At 39.6% G+C, this 24343-nt stretch overlaps 1 protein-coding gene across 1 annotated transcript in view; it reads left to right on the top strand.

Annotated features, from left to right (window-relative positions):
- Positions 1–24343, top strand: part of Rrp5 (Ribosomal RNA Processing 5) — a 385044-nt gene that overhangs the window by 312038 nt on the left and 48663 nt on the right. The window contains exons 18-19 of the mRNA XM_067156013.2: positions 4446–4599; positions 14896–15061. Coding sequence (XP_067012114.2) covers positions 4446–4599; positions 14896–15061 — 320 coding nt within the window. The remainder of the gene's footprint in view (positions 1–4445; positions 4600–14895; positions 15062–24343) is intronic.

Here is a 24343-nt window from a genome sequence, read left to right as displayed (position 1 = left end):
TTTAAGTTTTCCTATCTTCCATTCTCACCATTGTTGTTAACCACGTGTTCATCATGCCGGCCAACAGCTCCGCCACACCCCTCTGGCTGGTTTTGGACTCTGCTGCTGAGATCTCCTAATAGAATGATTTCCCCTCGAGTGTCGTCCACCAAATTCTGGAGATCTTCATGGACCTATCCTTCTCCTCCTTTCTTACATCGTCGTTCACTCCGTAAACCACAATAAACGTCATCAGCTCTATCTCAGGATCTAATCGTATGCTGACCGTGAGAATCCTATCCATGTGGAATTTCCATTCTTGAATCTTGTTTCTGAAGTTCTTGTGGACCAGTAGTGCTACTACTGATTTGGCCCTTAGTCTGTTGCTAACTCCACTATAAATGAGTACATGATCGTTCACCATTGTATCCACCCCTTGCCCTTTCCTTTTTGTCTCTGTCAGTGCCAGCACTACAATTCTTGCTCTCTTGAATTCCACCACTAGTTCATTCTCCTTTCCAGCTATTCCTCGTATATTCCATGTTCCAAATCTCATAATCCTTTTTCCTCGCTACATTGCCATCGGGTTCAGCAGTCCGGTATATCTCTCGTTTTGACTTTTCATGGAAGTTATTTTGGGCATGCGAGATATGGGCCCACAGTGCCTATAGGGCAGTGAGGGGGCTGCCCTCTTTTGGCCTCTGCCCCTGCCATGCTGCGACTTCAGGACTGATGGTGTTCTCATTCCCTACTCCCTGAGACAAAGATTTTCTTCCGTCATGGCCTACAGCTGAAGGTCTGTCATTTAGTCTGGCCCCTCACTCTCGCTTTATCGGCAAGGGTGACCCTGCCAGGAGCCGAAGCTCCCGCCGGCATTACTCTTGAGATCACTGAGGCATGCAAGCCTCCCCACCACGTCAAGGTACCAGACCATGGGGGAGGATTAATAACACTACTAGAGTAAACAGATTCCACAAATATCTTTAAGGTCGCTGCTCACCCTCATGGCAGTAATGGATAGTTACTTGGAAAAGTAGTGTCTGGTAATTATTTACATTCTAACATATGTTCTTACTGAGCAAACACAGCATAAATCAAAATAAATGCTTAAAGGGGATAAATGATGATATACAGTAAGTCAAATGAAATTCATACAGTAGAGGAAAGCTTGTTTATTTGGATTTGACAGAAAAATATAACCATCTTTGGTTCTTGTTTAACAAATACACATTTCTCTGCTAAGGTACAAAGTAAATCAACCGCTATTTCTTATACATACAAAGAAAATTAATACATTATTCTTAAACATGCATGAAACAGATCAGAGTAAAACTCATACACCTTGAAGTAATTCCTCAGCAATCTCTAATAACACAATGTTTTTAACAGTCACTACTTTCTAGGATGCCCTGTAGCACTTTCCACGGCTCTTAAACGATTAGGCATAGATTATACCAACTTTTCACAGTAAGATGGATCTCTTTTCTTCCATTCTTCACATAAAGCCATTTTTGGATCATCTTTGTTCAAAATCTGGTGTTTTCTTATCGCTACTTCCAAGTAATGCCATAGATTTTCTATCACACTTAAATGTAGTGACTGTGGAGGTGTCTCAAGTACTTTTGGGCAATTATACAGCAGCTACATCTGTACTTTATGAGCTTTGTGCTCTGGTTCATTATCTCGGTAATACTTAAATCGTTCAAGTATTCCAAGCTTTTGAGCACTAGGTTGTAAATGTTCTTTCAGTATATTTAGATTCACATGCTGATCTATGGTCCCATCAACAAGTCAACTCTCCTGGTCCACTAGCTGACATGCACCCCCTGAAAGTTACACTACCTCCACTATGTTTGACACTTGGACGCAGATTACTAGCTTTCAACTCCTCATTTGGTTTCCTCCATCTGATCCGAAGAGATTGTTTTTGCTTTTATCTGCAAAAATAACGGCCTTCCAGAAGTCAAAATCTTTGTCCGTGTACTCCTTAATAAAGATCTACCTTTTCTTCTTATTAATCTTGCTAACAAGTGGTTTATTTGTAGCTATTTGTCCATGCCTGTTACTTTTCCTTAGGATAAGTCCAATAGTTTTTGGATGTGCTCTCTCGGTATGTTCCTCAGCCATCACAGCCAGTTTTGGAGGACTTATCACTGGATTTTTCTTCATTTGTCTTACTATCCAACATTCCTCCCTAAAGTTGAAAATTTTTCTCCCACTCACTTTATTTTCAATGCTGCATGTACTTTTATATCTATTTACAGTACAAATTAAATTATTTCAGGGAATGTGAATAAAAATATTAAGCTAATTGCAATGGCACTTTATTTTCTACCTCTAATAAATATATATATATATATACACAGAGAAGGAGATCCAGCAGTAACTGTGAGAACGTTTAGGCGTATATTAATTTCAGGTAGAAAATAAAGTGTACTGCAATTTGCGTAATATTTTTGTTCCAATTTTTATTTTAACGTTCCCTCAAATATTTATTTTGTACAACAATTATAGCTGCGATGAGACACAAACTCATGTCTACGAAGTTCGCAGACAAGTACGGTGACCCCACTTCGTTTGACTGTGATGTAACTCCAAGTATATATGCATTGCATTGTAATTGGGGATTCATCAATTTTTCAGAAAATATTAGGTTACAGACCTGACATGTTTAAGTAAAATGTGTTTGCCTTTTAGTGTTCTATCACCTCCACTTTGTCCGAAATGGATCCTGTGTAATTACACAGGTACATTGAACCTCTCCTTGTTAGATATTATGCTTGAGACACTTTTCATGTAATTGTAGGCGACTATATTTGTGAGTGCAAGATAAGTGTGTGTAGAATTCTGCAAAGAATTCCTACTGCCATTGCAGCATTAACAAGGCATTACATTATTTTCCTCGCAATAAAAGAATGCCCGAAAATCATTCAAGACATATCAATTATCATATTTTCCCGATAATGTAGGAACCTACCGGGCAAGTTGGCTGTGCTGTTAGGGGAGTGCGGCTGTGAGCTTGCACCCGGGAGATAGTGGGTTCGAATCCCACTGTCGGCAGCCTTGACGATGGCTTTCTGTGGTTTACCATTTTCACACCAGGCAGATGCTGGGGCTGTACCTTAATGAAGGCCACGGCCGCTTCCAACTCGTAGGCCTATCCTATCATCGCCATAAGACCTATTTGTGCTGGTGCGACGTAAAGCCACTAGCAAAAAAAAATGTAGGAGCCTTAGATTGCACTCATACAAGAATAGGCTATATCGAATGTTATGATATGACAGTCCGTTCTTTCATTTTTTAAGCACACTCGCATGCTTTCAAATTAACTAAAACAACATTTGTCTCGCATTCATCATAATAACCCTTTTGTTGCCTCTTACTTTACATGTTTACATCTTAGTGGTCTCTGGTAACCATAACCTATAATAATGTCAACCATGTGTCTGTGTGACAAAATACTATTTCAACACACCACAAGGAGCACTTTATGTAAAGAAACAAAAGATGCTCACTGTCAAACGCATTCAGAAATCTCACGGAAATGTCTTAATTTGTCTTATAACAGTTGTTTCGTAACTAATGTTGGAAATATGTTAGTGAAACAGGGTACTTTTAACCGGTGTTAAATGAATAACAAGTGTTAGTTAACATTTGTTAAGTAAAATTTAACACAGGGTTGAAAAATCTGACCTGACTGTGGTGTCAAAATACAAACATACAGCATTTGCATTGCCCTATTATCTGCCCATTAGTTTCATTTTGACGCGTCCCAGCAGCATATAGACAAGGCATCTGTTATATCTTACTAAGTTAAGAGATATGCTAACTAGCCTTGTGGTGACTTAATAATTCAAGACATGCCCTTATTGTTCTACACATAAAATGCGAACATAAATTATTGTCCACATTTCTATTCATAAACACAAACTATTTACAGTGATATATGAGTTTCACTTTGACTCATTGTATGTCTCCCAAAGACTTAAAATATGATTGCATGGCTAAATGTAAAGAGTGAGTAAACAAAAAACATACATCTGTAATAAATTAACATGGGAAGAATTAGGAATTTTATCGGGACTTAAAAAAAAAAAAAAAAAAAAAAAAATCGTAAGAAATGTGTAAATGCAAAATGTATAAAAGAATAATAAGAGTTAGTGTAGGTGAATCTTTCAAAGATGGTAATTCTAAAGGAATTTACTGTGTAGTTAGTTGGAGTCAAAAATGTTCAGTAAAAGAACTGAAAAAGAGAAGCTTCACTAAAAGGACAGATGTTTGGAAAATTGAAATAGTAAATGATTTTATCCAGTGTAGATATATGTCACTTAAGATATATTTTGTACATTAATGATTCCTAGATGTAGTCATTTGAAATGTTTAAAATTTGAATTTGAAACCCCTATCTCACATTCTTACAGATTTTCTTATATTTTTGCTTCATTGTAAATTACTTATTGTTTTAGGAAGCTGATAAACTCATCCATCTCTTAACGAAGAAGTTCAGAGATAGGAAGGACACTTGGCTCCAGGCGGGCGATATATTAATGAAGTTCAAGCAGATAGATAAGGCCCGAGCTCTTATGCAGAAAGCCCTTGGTGCTTTGGAAAAGAAAGAACGTAAGTTACAGAAATATACATGACATTGGAAAAATTACTATCTATTTACAGTACTGTATATATCATATTAACTACGCTGTCAAATAGTGATAACTCTTCGTTTATTTCATCAGACACATTATGATGTGTCCTAAACTATTTTATGGCACTAAAAACCTCATTAAAAGGCACGGGAGTATTCGAGAACTGGCCATCATCATCATCATCATCATCATCATCATTATCTCCCCTTCCTCCCCCAACTCTTGCTGAATTCCTTCAACAATTTTACTGTACTTATGGTTGTGTGTTTTTGTAGTAATGACGTTCTTGTCAACGCCTATGTATTCTTCAAACAATGCCCATTCTCCCAAACTGTCCCATTCTTTGTCACCACTGAGAGCACCACCATCATCTTCATTGCCTGAGTCTTTGCAAATGCTGAATACCACTTTATGAAAACAGTTGTATATAGTGACTTGCAGTCCTCATTATGAAACTGCAATGTCATGGATTCATTATTTAATATGTTCAATTGACACATTATTAAAATGTAAACATACAAATTAAACAATTGTTGAACCATTATTTAGAAATTGCGCTTGAAAGTCTATACAGTACAATTTTGGAACTACAGTTACTAATACCAGAAAAAAAAGAGAGAAAAAAGAGAGAGAGAGTGAGTGTGAAAGCATCTGAAATGTGTGTGACTACCACATCATTGGTTACTAGGGAGAAAGAAGCAAAAAATCCTACCTGTAAAATGATCTTCATTGCATCCTGTCTACACAGCAAGTGGTGTGTTGCACCAACATCATATGATAGTAGAGCTTAACCTTTTCCCTGCCAAGCTAAAATGCTATAGTACTGCTGAAACTGGCAACCTAAATCAAGGCAAAGTGTAAGGTCTTACTGAAAATGTTGTACTTTGTCTCAGTTTTGAAGTTATATAGATGATTTTCTTTTTTTTTTTAATGATTCATGATATATCCTTGTATATGTCCTGTGATTTACTTTGTTGGCACTTATGTCTTTATATTAAAAAATTAATGAATTATTAATTTCCACTTTTTGTAATAATTTTGCAAATTTGAATTAGTATTTGGCATAGTAATAATTATTTCACGTACATGTTAATGTCACTGTTGGTCACTGAACTGTGTTGTCTTTTAATGTTAAAAGTTTTAAATCTTCATATTTAAAAATGTCCAAATTATTTTAGTTTTTGAAATTGAAAATTGAGCTTAGATTCGTCATCATGTTGACTTGCATTTTGCTGGTTAACATTAAGATCATTGTCATCTTCACTTTCGTCAGTAGTAGTAGCAGCAGCAGCAGCAGCAGCAGTAGTAGTAGTAGTAGTAGTAGTAGTAGTAGTAGTTTGAGGTAGGATAACACCATAAGGCCTAATATCTGTGACATGAACTGTTACTGCCTGTATGTATGTATGTATGTATGTCTGTTTTCATCGCTAGAAGATATATCACTGTCACTTCCTAACAACATAGCCTAAAGTATTTTCATGCAAGTGCTCCAAATAATATTTTAACATCTTGCCCTACATAAATTAGCAGTATAATACGAAAAAAAACATGATAAAAGCAATACGTCGCATCAAACAAACTTGCCACACAACGTTCGTGGCACACATGACATGGTCAGCGCATGGCAACCTCTCAAAGAAATAGAAAATAAGAATGTTATATTCTCTTTGTCAGAGAGAAAATGGTATTTACAGTACTTGTAGTTAGAGATTTCGTGGATCAGCCAACATGCATACGCGAGTCATCTGTTGCATTAAATCTGAACAAACGCTATTTCGAAACCAGCCTTTGCAGCATCGGATCTCATCGGATTATTGCAGTTTTACGATTCACAGAGCAACCGGCTTACATCGGATCTTGGCAACCATTGGGTTAAAATGACATATGATCCCAATTCTACAGTCATTTCTCGGGTGTGATGTGCCAGGAGAGTGTAGTGTACATTTGTCCACAAGCAGGAGAATCTTCCTACCTTTTTCACCCATTTTTACATAAATTCTTCTCAACCAATGTACAAACACGCCCATCATGATACATGATTTCTTGTTACTTGTGTACTTCTTCGGAAGGGTAGCATTGTTTTTAAAACATCGTGGCTTTGAGAATTTTCCTGCAGTTAAAGGAGGCAGCTTTTTTGTTCCATCATTATTTGTGCATAACAACACTGTCGCACATTCCTCACTGCGTTTCCTGCTGTGACAATTCTCACCTTTGAATGCCATTGTTTGGGCAGGCATTGAATTATAAAACTTGTCGTTATTCAGTATCTCTTTGGGACGATGCTAGGATGTCACACTACTGATTTTCCACTCGCGTACAGTACTGTATTAGGGTCAACACTAATTCATCATCATTTTCATTTCCCCTTGATGATGGGGTTACCACTCCCAAAGTCATTTTAGAGCTACTGTCAGCAATTATTTAGGGCGCCCCTTACATGGTGAACAAATGCCCTTGCAGCCGTCCCTAACATGGGAAACAAATGCTGCTGATGACTAGTATACTGTACTATACTCATATTCTTCCCTGAGTACTGGGCTGCCTCTTCCACAATCTCCACCATTCCACTGTAGATTCTGTTGAGGTCTTCACTCGTAACACTGAGCTGGGACACTTACCAGATTATACACACTGGGTCTTTGTGCTCTGAGACTCGCATAGGCACGGGCGCCACTCCGTGGGCAGGGCTGCCTCCGAAGAGGGGTCCCTACCTGCTACCTGACTTCTACAGTTATACTGCCCAAATATTTTAAGCCTTTTTAAAACTTCTAATGGTCTTGCATTTACTTCAATATTCCCTCTTCTTTCTCTGTTACCTCTCGTCATCACTACTGTCTCACTCTTCTCCACATTTACGGTAGAACCTCGATAATTCGGAATCGGTTAATTCAAAATGCCGCCTAATTCGAAGAATCTCTCGTTCTTGGAGACACGAGGTACGGTTTTGCATGTTATTTAAATTAATTCGAAATACAGATAATTCATAATTCAAAGAACAATGTTGGTCCCAGTATTGAAATTCAGACTTTTAATTCAAAATTGTCTTTCATTTTGTTAAAAATAGTATTTTACGGCATAATTTAAATTAAAAATTCTGCATGTCATGATAGAATCTTTCCGAACTTTGACTTTGGTGTGCATACAAAGTGCTTCAGAGTTGCTGCGTTCTAGTGAAGTCATAGTTCTTTTGTATTCTTGTAGTTACTCATTTTACTTTAAGTTTTCATGTGCAGTTATAAACTTCGAAGTTATTATACGGTATATTATTATTACCGTGTTTTCGTTTATTGTTACGGTATTTTAGTTTAGGGCACATGTATTCCGTTTTTCCATTGCAAGATGGCTAAGGGACAGTATTCTTCCAAGACACTGAGAAGATGAAAATTATAAGTGAGGTCGACAAAGGACAAAAAACGAAAACTGAACTAGCTAAAGACTTTGGAATTCCTGTGTCCATGCTTTCAACATTTAAAAAAAATCGTGAGACCATAGAAACTCAAGAAATGCAGGGTGTAAATACAGCAAAGCGAATGCGCATTAAAGGAGCTAAAGACTGGAATTGATCGAGTGGTTTCAGCATATTTGAGGAGTGAACTGGCGTTAAATATGGGGCTAGAGTTTGTGTTCAAACGGGTGGCTTCAGCGTTTTAAGGAACGTCACAATATCATGTGGCAAGCAGTGTGCGGAGAAGCAGAATCGGTGAACACAGCGATGCAGACAGTTGGCAAGAAAGCATAGCTCACATAATTAATTCATATGCACCGAACAGTATCTTCAATGCCGATGAGACTGCATTTGTTTTTAATGCCGAGCCCAAACAGACTTGCGGTTTTAAAGGAGAGAAATGCCATGGCAGGAAATCTTGCAAGGATAGGGCCACAGTCTTGTGTTGCAATGCGGACGAAAGCGAGAGACTTCCTCCCTTCATCATAGGCAAGTTTGAGAACCCACAATGTTTTAAGGGCATCAGGCACTTTCCGTGCAAATACAAGGCGTCTAAAAATTCAAATTCGTGGATGACAGGCAACATTTTTGAGGAGTGGTTGATATGCCCTGTCATAGGATATAAACATTATGGTTTTGGTCCGTATTGAATTATGATATGCCTTGAGCGCAAAATGGAATTCCAGGACAGAAAAATACTTCTGTTGTTGGATCAGTGCGCTACACACAAACATAATTTAATTTTAAAACATGTGCTGCTTCTTTTTCTTCTGGCCAGCACTATGAGCTACTTGCAGCCCCTAGATCAAGGTATACTTTCATCTTTGAAATGTGCCTACAGAAAGCGACTGGTGCATTACTTTCTCTGTGAAGCTGCTAGAAATATTCCAGAGGGAGAAATACGCAAGTGGAATGTGATGGATGCTATGCGGAGTGTGACAGTTGCCTGGGACACTATTCCTTCATTGACAATCAAGAGCTGCTTCGTCAAGCGTGGCTTTGTTTCGTTAAATGAAGTAGAATAAGGAGAAGAAGAAGACGGCAATGAAGATGAATGGGAGGAGTTATGGCACAAGTCCAATGTCAGTATAACTTTCGCTGAATACATCACCATAGACCATGCGGAGACTATTTCAGAAAAGCGGAATACCGCCATGATGATCAGCTGTGTTCATGTGATGCCAGAGGGAGATGCAGCTACAGCTGATGTTGAACATGACGAAGATACTGTGCAGGCGGCAACTATTCCGTCGAAAAATTATGTACTTGCCGCTCTAGCCTTGTTGGATTCTGTGATAATTGCAAGTGATGCTATGCTACAATTAATGCTATGGCCCATATGGAGCAGTTCGTAGCTAGTGTTATAAAATTTTAAAAAAGATGGAGCAATCTCTCATAGGTTCTTTCTTTATAGGCAATAAGCTTAATGTGTGACAAAAAAAAAAAAAACCACCCTACTGGACCATTAAATATTTGCGAACTTTTCAGGTACTGTACAGTCATTTATTATTATTGATATTTGTGTAATGTACATGTCTGGGTTTTTAAGTTTGTTTTGTTGATGTCATGTGTTTCCAATTGGACAGTCTTGTTGGCTCCCCTGTGCAAGTGCTTTATACTGTACTTAAATTGTGTCGTGCGTATACAGTAGATTACTCTTTGTCTTTGAATCGTGTTTTATTTTTCCCGGGTGTGAAGTTACATTTGACAGTGTATGGCGTTATCCAAGAGCATTATTTGAATAAATGCACCTTGTTGGGTACATTTCGGAAATATAAATTTTCTCCACAGTATTTGAAAGATTTTACTGTGAATCGAGGTGATTGCATGCATTAAACGATCTTAGAATATGTTGTAATGCAGGAAGGGTTGGAATTTCTGAATTTCGAGTTGGCGGCGGTTAATTTGAAATCACGTAATTGAAGTCTCGATTTTTGCATCCCAATGACTTTGAATTAATTAAGTTTTACTGTATTTTCATTCCATATTCCTTAATCTCCCAATTCCATACAGTAACTTGTCCTTGTACAGTAGAGTCTCGTTCATCCGACCTTCGCTTATCCGACATTCCGTGTTATCCGACACTGTTAGACTTAATTTCAACTTTTAGTGGAGACTAAATTCAGACACACCCGCTGTGGAGGGTGCGACCATGGGACAAGCACTGGCCTGAACGCTGGCGGTAGGACTGGGTTTTTCTCAAGGACAGGTGCAGTGAGTCTTCAATCAATGTAGTATTGGTTGGGTGCGGATGTTATAGTTTTCATATCCTCTGTGAGTATGGCGAGTAAATGGAAGAAAGTGACTGTTTCTATGGAACACAAATTGAGTGCATTAAAGAGACTGGACAAAGGGGAAATTCTTCAAAATGTAGCTTCAGATTATGGTGTTGGACGTGTTACAGTGGGGGACTGAAAAAAACAGAGGGAAGAAGTTGAAAAGTTGTGCTCTACCAGAGCAGAGAAAAACAATGAAAAATATCAGTACGAAAAAGTAAGTGAAGCGCTATTTCTTTGGTATCTGAACACCGGGAAAAGGGCCTGCCAATATCTGGCACCATTCTGCAGGAAAAGGCTGTGTATTTCCAGAAGGAGTTTAAAGAAGGGGACCCTAATTTTCCTGCCAGTGCTGGGTGGCGTGATCGGTGGCAAAAACGGTACGGTATTAGGTAGCTTAATATCTGTGGAGAAAAGTTTCTTTTCGTAAGACATCTGGAAAGTTTTCGTTTAATACTGCATGTACTGTACAATTGAATTGGTAATTTAATAAATAGAGCACCGTAAAAGATGTCATTATTTTAGCCTTCCTGTTTTCTTCAGTTCATTTTCAAAGTTATTCTGTATTATCCAACATTTTCGGTGATCCGACGTACTCCAGGTTCCGTTTACATCGGATAATCGAGACTCTACTGTACTTCCATTTCATCTTCTGATATTACTATGTCGTCTGCAAACTGTAAGGGCTTTGTCTCTTTGCTTCCCATTACATAATTGTCGGATCATCACCGGGTGCTTAAAGCCCACTCCACTTGACAAGCTTTATAGCCTTGCTGGTATTGCACCTCCTGACATCCGTAGAGAGGTAACGGCAAAACATGAGATGTACAAGGTGCACACTTCTCAAGCACATCCTTATCATGGATGTCAACCAGAAACCCCATGGCTAAATTCAAGGAACAGCATCCTCAGAACAACAGAGGCTCTTATCGGGACACCACAGCATTCTCGAACTGATCTCTGGCGTGCAAGGTTTAACAGCCCTGAGGGATGGTTCACACCATGTGAAAAACTTCCTGCTGGATACACAGAGAAATGGACCACATGGAGATCGCTCAGTAGATTACGCTCAGGTGTTACTAAATGCAGGAATGACTTTGTAAAGTGGGGTTTCCGTACGGAGTTGCCGCTATGTGAGTGTGGCGAGGTGCAGACATCCTCCCACCTGCTCCAGTGTAGTTGGTATCCGGCATCGTGTACTCTGAAGGACCTGATTAGTGCTACACCAAATGCAATCGATGTTGCTAACTTCTGGGCAGCAAAAGTGTAAACTAACTGTCAGTTCAGTGTTATATTGTATCATGTACATATTCTGCATTATTATTACCTTATTAACTTCAATCATTATAAGTGCTTCATACAAATAAATAAATAAATAAATAAATAAATAAATAAATAAATCTAATTAATTAATTAACATGTACCATAATTTCACCAGTGACTACCACTTTCACTTGCTATTAATTCCAAGCCTGGTCTTAAATTTATGTAACCAGCCCAACAAGGCATGAAAATCTTCTATACCGTGCCTGGTCACTAGTTCAGTTACTCTTTTCAAGAAGCATAGGTCCACTACTAGGGATATTTTCTGCTCTGTTCTGCTGAAACTTCTGTAATAAATCGTCTTCAAGGCGTTCGTGTTTTCTGTCTTGCATCCAGGTACATTTGTTGCTGACCACTCTGAATACATGTGCACTTTCTTCAGTCTCAGATGCTTTCGCCACCGTAGCATTTAAATTTTTTTCACGTTGCTTTACGTCACGCCGACACAGATAGATCTTATGGCGACTATGGGATAGGAAAGGGCTAGGAGTGGGAAGGAAGTGGCCGTGGCCTTTAAGGAACAGCCCCAGCATTTTCCTGGTGTGAAAATTGGAACCCACGGAAAACCATCTTCAGAGCTGCCGACAGTGGGGTTCAAACCCTCTGTCTCCCGAATGCAAGCTCACAGCTGCATGCCCCTAACCATACGGCCAGCTTGCACGATGAAGAATTTAAGGGGGATGGGGCAGTACCTAATTCCTTAGCAATGTCTGCTTGCTAGTTATTGCCACTTTCCTTCCCAACTTCTCAGTGACTGTAACGTCCAGCTCCATGGCTAAATGGTTAGCGTGCTGGCCTTTGGTCCAGGGGGTCCCGATTTCGAATCCCGGTCGTGTTGGAAAATTTAACCTTCATTGGTTCATTGTGATGGCTCGGAAATTAATTATAGGTAGGGCCCCGTCCTCATAGACACGCAGGTCTTCTGTATGGCGTCAGCTTGAAAGACCTGCACCAGCCCTCTTTGGAGACCACGCACCATATCATAGTGAATGTAACACACTTTCTACCAGTCATGTTGTCAAGATGCACAGTAATTAATGATGTGGGAACGATACCAGCGGTAATGGCTTACTGACGCATACTGGGCAGTGAACAGATTAATATCCTCAAGGTTACTGCTTGGGCAAGCACCCTTTAGGCTTCTAGGGACTGTTACCTTAAAAAGTAGTCTGTGGCAAATATTTGCATTAAAGCATAGTTTTCTGCATCGAATGTAGTATTTTTCAAAATGAATATTTAAACATGTAAGTGATATTTTTGATGTCCACATAAGTGTAAAGAAACAAATAAATGAAAGACGTGTATTTGAAATAAATTAATATGGGGAGAATAGGAATTTAGTCAGACCTCACAAAATCCATAGTTCTAGCCCTTCAGGCAAGCAAATTAATGTTGAAAACATCCTAAGGATTATGAGCTACGAATTTTAGGTAAATAAAATATAATACAATATGAGGTATATTCTTTATCATTCCGAAACTAGCAAGATACCCGTGCTTTGCTACAGTATTATACTGAAATTAATAATTGAATGCTTAACATTTTATATATAATCTGCCAAAATTCGCGACGTGACTCGTTTTCTGAACCTGCCAAATTTGCGATCTGACTCGTTTTCTGAGGGATTACGCCAAAGTTCCACCCATTTTTCAATCTTTCCTTCCAGAAATCGATTTCGTACTTGCCGGGCTAGGTCTAGGTATTCCACCCGGTCAGTTGGGTCATTAAATCTTTGCCATCTTTTTTTATAAGCATTTTTAATATGGATCAGATCCTTGAGGAGATCCGGCGTGGTGTCATTTTGGGTGCCTTGGCGGTACTAAACCCGCGGCTGGACTTCATTCGTAGTAATTACCCGGCCAGGACCCGTTTCCAGCTCGGTCCGCTCATTTCGACGACGGTCCAGAACATAATTATTAGGGTGGGTGATATTAGTTGAATTTAGGTTATTCTTTTTCTTCTCATTATTATTGTTGTTTATGTTCTGGACCCCACAGCAAGATGCAAGACCGCTACTTGGAGGTAAATTACATCTGTTGCTATTGCCATTGTTGAAAATGTGACCAGCACAATTGTCGCGCGTAGGCAAGTGCGCGGTTTTCTGGTGATACGAATTATAAACTTCTGTGCATTATTGACCTTATTATAGAGGTAAAAATTGCATGGTCAATATCATTTCTATCGTTTATTTTAAATGTGCCTAAATTTTTATTTATATGCCAGGAGATTCTACTGTAATCTAACTTTAAGTTCTGAAGATGGCTCTTGAAAACGAACCCAGGAAAGATTAAAAATGATTGGTTTATGATCAGAATAAGTACATTATGAACTGTAAAATCAATTAGTCACAACTCCCTTTTCACCCCACAACCGTTAATTTTATTTACCTTTTATTTGCCTTTTCTCTACCACTACGAGTGCTGATGTGAGTCGGTGCAGTGTTTCACTTAAGCACCTCTACGAGCACTAATGTGAGTCAATGCTGAGTTTCACTTAAGCCCTTATAACTACATCCGGTGTAGACGTTTTTCATACAATCAAAAAAGTTTGAGGGTATTGAACCAAGGAACACATTACAGAAAATGAAATGAAATTCCACAGCCTGTTTCCAGTTATTTGACCAATTCAGGAACGGAATGAATGAAGCCCCGATCTAGCGGCGAGGATTGGAATTGTGTCGGCTGCCGAAGCCTGTTGCACTCCTCTGGGGCAATGGTTAATGAATGACAGATGAAATGATAGTAGAGAGTGTTGCTGAATGGAATTTGACAGGGAAAACTGGAGTACCTGGAGCAAAACCTTTCCCGCCTCTGCTTTGTCCAGCATGAATCTCACATGGATTGACCAGGATTTGAACCACGGGACCCAGCGGTAAGAGGCCGACGCGCTACCACCTGCACCACGGAGGCTCAACATTACAGAAAGAATTATGTAAATAAGTTAATTTGACTAGGGTTTGAATCGAGAAGAAAATTAGTAAAGAAACAAGTGATTTTAGGCTGTTTTTCCATAACTGCATTTAGGACGGAAGTGATTTTCAAAAAAAAATTAAAGTTTGATGGAACTATCCAAGACTCACAATTGGAAACCTCTCCGGACCCTGTAGCCCTTCAACTTTCGGAGACACATACTTTGCTAAGAAATGTTTTCAACATTTAGAAAATTATAAACTCTACTGGTTACAAATGTCATTGTTTGCATAGTAAAATTGTTTTTTCTCTGTTTACAGATGTGGAAATAATCATGAAATTTGCACTGTTGGAGAACAAGTTTGGTGAACCTGAGAGGGCTCATACCCTGATGGAGCACATCCTGACCTCATATCCCAAGCGTGTGGATGTGTGGAGCAGCTATGTGGACATGTTGGTGAAGTCAGGATCTCTAGATATAGCAAGGTAAATAATATCCCTCATTTGAACTTTTGCTTTGAATTTTCCCTGAGTCAGAGATATAAGTTGAGTTCCCAGCTTGTGTATGTGGAGTTCTCAGCCCAAAGGCTGGTGGTTCCTCTAGGTCTTTTTCCATATACCTGAAATTTGACTGCTATTGCTGTCACAGAAGTGGGTTGTGCTCTCCTAATATGCCCATACCATTGTAGTCTTCTTTCCAACATCTTTTCAGCAATGAGGGCCACTCTCATCACTTCAGTCATCACTGAAGAGATGTATGTTGGAAATGGGGAGTGAAGTTCCCTATTACTTTCCTTACTATGCCAGAAAGTGCTATTTCATATCAGTCCGTAAAGCCCACTTAAATGCATGCACCTGTCAATCCTATGATCAACACTTTTTACACTATTCATTACAAGGACTGGCTGCGTAAGGAATGGCATTACTAGCATTGCTCATACCTCAGTTACTTTCATATTGTCAAAGACAAGGATGGAACTAAGACTGGCCCACACCTTTTAGGACCCTGTGGGTAGCCCTGTCTACAAGAAATTTTAACAGCCCTATCCATTCTCTAGATTAAGGTCCCTTGGCACATTGTCGTAGGCTAATACAGGTGAAATATCAGATTTGTCATACAAGAACGAGACAGAGCTCATTTTAAGCCTCACGATGCGAAGAACAAAACTCGGTAAAGCCCTGCTTGCCGTATGAAGATATTGGCACCACACTACCTCTGCTCTAGGAATTGGATGAAGAAATGACCAGCCATAACCATGGCAATGTCAGCTGAAGGATTCTACAGTAGTGAGTTTGTGGATGTTTGTTCCAACATAGCTGTCAACCAAAATTGGTCCACACGACGTACTACAGTATCTAGAAAAAAAATACTGTCGGGGTAAGACACCCATAGCACCCTTTTGGGAGGGGATGTAAAGAGGATGAAGTATAAAAAGAATAGAAAACAACCAATATTAATGTAGAATCCATAGTTTTTGGGTTCGCTGAGATGAATTGACACACGTCACATGTCATTTAAGCCCAAGTTGAACCCCATCGGCGCGGAGGTGAGAAGGGGTTAAAAAAAGAAAATATCCAAAATGATGGAGATTACGGGTGAATGTGAGTATGTTCCAGTATAGCTCTCAACCATACTTGGTACACATATGACTTACTATCTGGAAGGGAAAAAAAAAAGGAAAAAAAAAAAAAAGACTATGGGGGCAAGACACTACCTATAGGGAATAGTGTGAAATGTAAAAAATAAGTGGAAATGACCGATATTAGTGTCAAATCCATAGTTTTTGGGGTCGCCGAGAGGAACTGTGACTCTCTGGATGTTGTTTTAGTCATAGTTCAGCCCCAGTCGGAATGGAGGTTGAGAAGGGATGACAAAGAATGTCCAAAATGACCAAGATTATGGATGTGTGTGTATGACTAATTACCGTATTAACTCATGTATTAAACCCCCTCGCATATTAGACCCCCTGGCGTTTTGAGACAAAGAAAACGAAAAATAAATCTTGCATACAAGACCCCCAATGTAATTTGGCAGAGAAGAATGATTCCGCTTTGAAGCGGGTACAAGCCTTGCTGCAGCTCCGATGACATCACACAAATTTGTTAATAGTTTTGTCCGTACGACCCGCGCAATGCAAACACGCGTCAAAGTCATGCGGTATATCTGTGTTTCGTAGTTAAGAAATGTCCGCCTGCATAGCGTAGGCCTACTGCAGCTCTGATGATGCTGCACAAATAGGTGAATAGTTTCATGTTCGACCAACGTATTGCAAGCATGCATCAGTCGTGCTGTGTGTCTTGTTTTGTAGTTAAGAATGTCTGCCAGCGTAATGGTTAGCACAAATAGTTGCCGTTCTTGGGGGCCTGAATTCAATTCCTGGTACCGTACTGCCTGAGATTTACAAATGTCAGGAAGATTGATATGCGGTAAAAATGGTACATGCAAATCCCCTCAATTGGGGGCGTGCTTAAAAAAAAAGAGCTGCACCACCTAGGAATGAAGAAACGAGTTTACTGTAGTTAAGAAATATTCATGGTTGTTGCTATAGCAGGCAAAATCATTAACAAAGTGATCGTTTAATATTTCGTAACTCGAGCCAATATGCGTAATTTTTGGAGAGAAGTAGGTATGAAATGTGGTAATGTTTTACTTGCCAATGTAGGCCTACCTCACAAATAATAATAATAATAATAATAATAATAATAATAATAATAATAATAATAATAATAATATTGATCTTATGTCCCCCACTAACTACTTTCACGATTTTTGGAGACGCCAAGCAAAACATACCGTATTATGCGTTAATAAAAAATGGAGACAAGGAACGTACAAAATTAAACATAATGATAATAAAACGCATTACCACTACACCTGTAGATATCCATAAATGCTGCAAGCTTTCCTGTTATTTATTTTTATTCTTTCCGTCGTGGAACTACTGGCACTATCTGGGCACTTGATAGCATACCTCACCTAAACATTGCGGTCAGCTCAATTATAGCTGTTTAGGTAAATTCTGATGTGACAAATGTAGAGAACAAGCATGAAATATACTTAAAAATAAAGCTCTGGCTTTTAACAGCCGCAATTATTCAAAGAATGCTTCCAGTCACTATTTATTATGTTTGGAGGTACAAAATATAAGATACGCCAGTTATCAGTTGGTGGGTTGGCACGCTTTCTACAGCACGACTTTATTCGGTAGGGCGGGTGCTTTTGCTACACATACACCAACTGGCAACAACGGAAACCATCTCCAGAAACCATTCGCGAATAGATTCTCACTTTTGGACTGCATAGTCGGGAATGAAACTATTTTCAAAATTTAAAAAAAGATGAGATCTGGAATTCTCTTGATGGCAGTGCATGGCCAATGAGATAGTGAAGATGATATCATTTGGAATGATGACACGCAGGTAGCAGGGAAAATGGTGGCACAAGATGACGATAATTCAAATGAAAGTATTGATCAGGTTTACTGTGTGGTAGGCCTACTGCTCTACTGACAGAGACAAATTACTTTTTTGCTAGGGGCTTTACGTCGCGCCGACACAGATAGGTCGGCGACGATGGTGGGATAGGAAAGGCCTAGGAGTTGGAAGGAAGCGGCCGTGGCCTTAATTAAGGTACAGCCCCAGCATTTGCCTGGTGTGAAAATGGGAAACCACGGAAAACCATTTTCAGGGCTGCCGATAGTGGGATTCGAACCTGCTATCTCCCGGATGCAAGCTCACAGCCGCACGCCTCTACACGCACGGCCAACTCGCCCGGTAGACAAATTACTGGCCATTAAGTTCTCTTGATTAATATTGCATAATACGATCATACGATACCCTTACATCTTTTCTCTACAGCGTCGAGTAAGAAGTGAGACGAATCTTCATAGTGATTTTTATGATCCGATGCCCTTCCTGACATCAAACTCATTGGAGGAGTTTGAGATGAAACGAATGACGTGATATAAGAGTAATTAAAACTGACTATATTTACTTTAGGCCTGAAAGGCATGTGTTCACCATTTATTGTTTTTCTTTAAATTTAGAAATACTGTCTTCCAACGAAAATAGCTGGTAAAACTCGGAATACATTTATAAGTTTGTTAAAGAATAGAGTAGAATGTTTACATGTACAATTTATAGCCTTGAAGTTGTGTGTTCAGTGCACAAAGTTTGGGGTTATCGCATATTGGATCCCCCCTTACGTTTTTTGACTGTAAAAGTTAAAAGAAAAAGAAAAAAAAAGGTGGGTATTAATATGCGAGTAAATACGGTATGTGGCAAAAATACTGTGGGGGTAGATAACCACTAGCAGCCCGAGTGGTGGGGGTGGAAAGGGGGTAAATTATAAAAATAATAGAATATGGTCCAATTAATGGTAGAACCATAGTTGTTGGGAGTCGCTGAGATGAATATTGTCACTCCGGATGCTGTCATTTCAATCTAAGTTCAGCCTCCATCGGCAAGAGGGGTGGTAAGGGGTGAAAAATGTCCAAAATGACTGCGATTACGGATGTATGACAATATTCCAGCAGAGCTGTCAAGCAGACTTGGTACACATATGACTTACTATCTGGAAAAAAATACTGCGGGGGTAAGACATCCCTTGCACCCCTAGGAGAGGGGATGACATATAAAATTAATCAAAAACAACTGATATTGGTGTCGAATATATAGTTTTCAGGGTTGTTGAGATGAAAGTGACACTGTGGATGCTGTTTAAGTCCAAGTTCAGGTCTCCATCGGCATGGGGTTTCAGAAGGGGGTGAGGTAGAAAATGTCCAAAACGAGAGAAGAGAGAAGAATGTTGATTCTGTAGTTTTCAGGGTCCCTGGACTGATTGGTGACAGACCCACTGACTGCTGGAATCATGTACATCTATATATAAAATAAGAGTTTTTGTCTGTACATTGCTCAGAATTTGAAAAGAATGGTGTTTCTGTATCGGTCGTGTCCACAGTAACAAGGAAATGCACTTTTTACTTTTCCATAATGTCTGTCTGTCTGTCTGTCTGTATGTATGTATGTATGTATGTATGTATGAATGTATGTACACGCATCACGAGAAAACGGCTGAAGAGAATTTAATGACAATCGGTATGAAGTCGAGGGATGAGCCACTACAGTCTAGGCTATAAATCATTTTACTCACGCTGAGTGAAATGGTAGTTTAGTGGAAGGACTAAAATTTAATTCTCAAATATTTATATTATTAGTGCTCCTATCGATAAATACTACGTAATTAAAGTTATATAGAATTAAATTTCCGACCATTTGTGTCATTCATTGTTACCGCACCGGCTTTGATAACACAGATATTCATGAATTTGTATTTTTGTTGCCAAGTCCATATCAACGCCGAGCCACAAGAAAATGGGTTAACAGAATTTAATGAAAGTCGGTGTATAGAGTCGGGGAATAAGAAACTACAGTCTGAACTATAAACAGTTTTATGCGCCTTGTATGAAATTGTAGTTTAGGGGAAGGCACCTAAAATTTAATTTTAAATACCTATGTTATTGGTCCTATCGAAAAGTACTACATAACAAAATTTATAGAGAATACAATTTCCGACCATTTATGTTTTATTCAATTTTGAGTCGGAAGAAAACTAAATGTGAGGGCTTACAGAATTGAAAGCGCGTAACATTGATCAACAATAACATTATATTGACCATTGTTTGTTGTGGTGGGCTTTGTGTCTTCTACTGCCACTCAGGTACATTAGTTAGGATTAAATTTGCCTTACGTCGCACCGACATAGATAGGTCTTATGGCGATGATGGGATAGGAAGAGGCTAGAAGTGTGAAGGAAGCGGCCTTGACCTGAATTAAGATACAGCCCCAGCATTTGCCTGGTGTGAAAATGGGAAGCCACGGAATACCATCTTCAGGGTTGCCGACAGTGGGGTTCGAATCCACTGGATGCAAGATCACAGCTGCGCGCCCCTAACCACATGCCCAATTCGCCCTGTCGTACTGAGGGTAACAGCCTGCCTGAGTATTAGCGGGAAGTAGCTGGGGAGTTAGATAACTTTCTTCTTTAGCATGCTATTCCTCTGGTTTATACATTTTCTGATACTACTGGTACATAACACACTGGTTCATCATAGCATTCGAGCTATTCAATCCGTACTCTGAGGCACTGATTGGAACGAGCAGTTTACATATATATGAGAATCATGGCAGAAGAGTGATCACGGATGTCTGTGACCTGGTCATTCCAGCTCAGGAACTTGGGACTGTTAGATCGGCACCGTAGTACTGCTTTACAAAAACAATAGAGGATACATACCAACATTTATGATTAGTTGGACTTAATTTAAGTTTTAATCATTATATGTGATGTTTTTGTAAAATATATCTTTTATGCATGTCAACTGAAGATGACCCCTTAGGGGTCGAAACCGGTCTTGACCATATTTACTAGCTGAATGTGAATAAATTTTGTATTGATAAGGTGGTGACTTATATTTATATTGTTTTTGTAAAGTAATATCTATCAATACGGAAATGAAACTTATAAACAACCGTAGTACTGTTCGTTAAAAGTGAGAAAAGAGGCGGTTTTTCATTTGATTGAGTATCTTATATGATAACATTGTCCGGCTCCATGGCTAAATGGATATTGTGCTGGCCTTTGGTCCAGAGGTCCCAGGTGCTATTCCCGTGTCGGAGATTTTAAATGGTTAATTCCCTTGACTCGGGGACAGGGTGTTCGTGCTGTCCCCAAAATCCTTGCAACTCACATACCACACATAACACTATCCTCCACCACAATAACACGCATTTACCTACACATTGCTGATGCCGCCCACCCTCACCGGAGGGTCTGCCTTACAAGGGCTGCACCCGGCTAGAAATAGCCACATGAAATTATTATTATTATTATAACATCGCTACTTTCCTACTGACGTTTTTGTAATGGCCTTTGTTTACTTCAGTTAGGAAAAGCACAAGCTCAGTCTTTCTGAGAATCCCTTAGCGAAGCGCGGGTTCATCAGCTAGTCATATCCATAGCATGATGCATAAATACATACGGTTATAACTTTAATTAGTTGCTGGGAAAGATCAACTACTTCCCAGACAATCTGGTGTGCCACAAGTAAATAGTTCAACATAAAAGTAAATAATCTCAAATTAAAGCTTAAACCATACACACAAAAATATTTCTATATCTACAAAAGAGTTTGTAAACTGTCAGTCAGCATCATAATAAGTACAATGGAACCTCGTTACCCGTTCCCGGAAACTACGTTTTCCCAGAATATGCGTTCAAATTACATGGTCCCGCGAGCATCGTAATTAAATCACGTAAAAATCCCGCATTATCCGTTCCTCGAAGAAACGATTTCCAGGATCAACCGTCCAGAATTCCCAGTCCCTTGAACGCTAAATCCTCGACCAGTTGTTTTTTAATAAACTGTATCTCACGAAAGGACGGCTATGGCATACTTATGGATCTTGGCGTTAACGCCCTGTCATTGCAATAATTAGAGCAAGTACTGTACCGGTACTGGAAAAGCGATCAGCGGTGAACTTACATAAGGGACCATCTTAGCATCGCATTCGGGTGGTATTGTTTAGAGAATCTCGGAAAATCATAAAGCAGAGTGTGGCCACAACAATTGTAAGGAGACATAGTGCATTTCGACAGCTCTGCTTGAAGACGGAATGAGTTTCGTCAAATGTTCGCACTTATAAAACGTCCACATTATGTCCAGGGTTAGATGTTTATATTTTAACATTTTTTCGATCGTACTGCCGAACAGGTTTTCGGCACTTTCCTCATGGCACTGTAGAGTAAGTGGGCTTTCAGGTTTATGCGTACAGCTTCATCCATCGAGTTCATTCTTAAATTAGCCCTTTATCTCCTCATTCCGAGTACCCTCCTGCCATTGTTCCCGCCTGTTTGTACCAGCAATCATTCTTGCTACTTTCATGTCTGTTACTTCTAACTTATGAATAAGATATCCTGAGTCCACCCAGCTTTCGCTCCCGTAAAGCAAAGTTGGTCTGAAAACAGACCGATGTAAAGATAGTTTCGTCTGGGAGCTCACTTCCTTCTTACAGAATAATAATAATAATACCGGTAATCATAATAATGTTACTGGCTTTACATCCCACTAACTTCTTTTACGGTTTTCGGAGACGCCTAGGTGCCGGAGTTTAGTCTCCCCCAGGGGTTCTTTAACGTGGCAGTAAATCTACCGACACTATGCTGACGTATTTGAGCACCTTCAAATACCACCGGAATGAGCCAGGATTGAACATGCTAAGTTGGGGTCAGAAGGCCAGCGCCTGAACCGTCTGAGCCACTCAGCCCGGCCACACGTTCAAGAATGAGCAATCGAAGAATGAGGGGGAAATGAAGGGAGGAACTCCACTAGACCTCTGATGCTTTAACATCCCAGAGTCGGAAGAAAACAAACAGTAGCTTTACAGTAACAGTGTTATAGTTGAGGTGTACTCTTTATCTTCTGCTGCCACTCATCTCCGCTGAAGGGCATTGCTGCTGCAATTGTACAAATACTAACCCGTGAATGAATTGTCACAGAACGTTGCAGATGATCGATATGTGGAATGTATTTCCAGCCTTCCTGGAGGGTAGTGATGGGTCGTTCATGAACGAACTGACTCTTTTGAACGACTCATTGGAGAGAGCTAGCTCGAGAGAGCTAGCTCAGAGCTAGCTCTCTCAATGAGAGTCGACTGTTGTAAGAGCTAGCTCCCTCCTTGCTCCTTGAGAGCTAGTCGTTCATTTACGAGTCGACTCTTGTATGAGCTAGCTTCCTCCTTGCTCCCTGAGAGCTAACATGAGCCGACTCTTTTATCAACAGCGACTCCAAGAAAGAGCTAGCTCGTCACATCGACTCTCGTTCATTTCTAGCCAATACCATGCCTCAGATAATCACGTGACGTACAGAAGCCGCTTTCTTTTTTATAGGCTGCCCAGTCTAGCCTCTTCCCGTATTCACTATTCAGTCGGTGCTCTGAGCGCGGTGGTTGCGTTCTGTTTGTTAGGTACGTTTTTGTGCCATAGTTCTGGCAACTTGCAACGTAACGAAACAATGAAATGAAATAAACAACATGTTATTGAGCAATACTTACCTGTTCACTTCCTGTATGCACTCATAATCTATGAAGGATGTAGGGCCTAGTATAGATCCAGTAGGTTAGGAGCAAATAAACAATACGAAGTTCGGGTTAACTAACCTCAACTAAGCACGAACAGTCACTATCCAGAATACTGAATATACCACTCGGCAAGTAGAAACGGCGTAGTTTTATTCTGTCTGAAATAATTAAGAAATACTCTGACAAATCCTCACCTGTTTCTTAAATGCTTTCGTAGTTATGAATTAACATATTGCCAAAATCTTTCGGTTTTACGGTACAGTGGATACAATAATATACCGTTGTTTTAAATCGAATTAAGGCAAATAGAAAATAACACTAGTTTTGGCTTTAAAATATAGGCTAAATAACTCATATCAAAGTGTTTACCACAGTACATTTTCAAATAATTATTTATTGACGTGTAAGAAGTCCGACTCCTTAGCTGGGTGGTCAGCATTGAGGCCTTCACTGCAGAGGGTCCCGGATTCGATTCTCGGCCAAGTCGGGAATTTAATTCTTCTGGTTGGGGAACTGGGTGTTTGTGTTTGTCCCAACACTTTCCTCTTCATATTCAGACAACACACCTCAATACCAACCACCATAGAAACACGCAATATTGATTACATCCCTCCGCATCAGATTAGCGTC

The sequence above is a fragment of the Anabrus simplex genome, chromosome 1 (genome assembly GCF_040414725.1).
Source record: "Anabrus simplex isolate iqAnaSimp1 chromosome 1, ASM4041472v1, whole genome shotgun sequence".
Classification (NCBI taxonomy): Eukaryota; Metazoa; Arthropoda; class Insecta; order Orthoptera; family Tettigoniidae; genus Anabrus; species Anabrus simplex.
The sequence above is the reverse complement of the archived record's forward strand: the minus strand, read 5'-3'. Positions and strand labels throughout refer to the sequence as shown.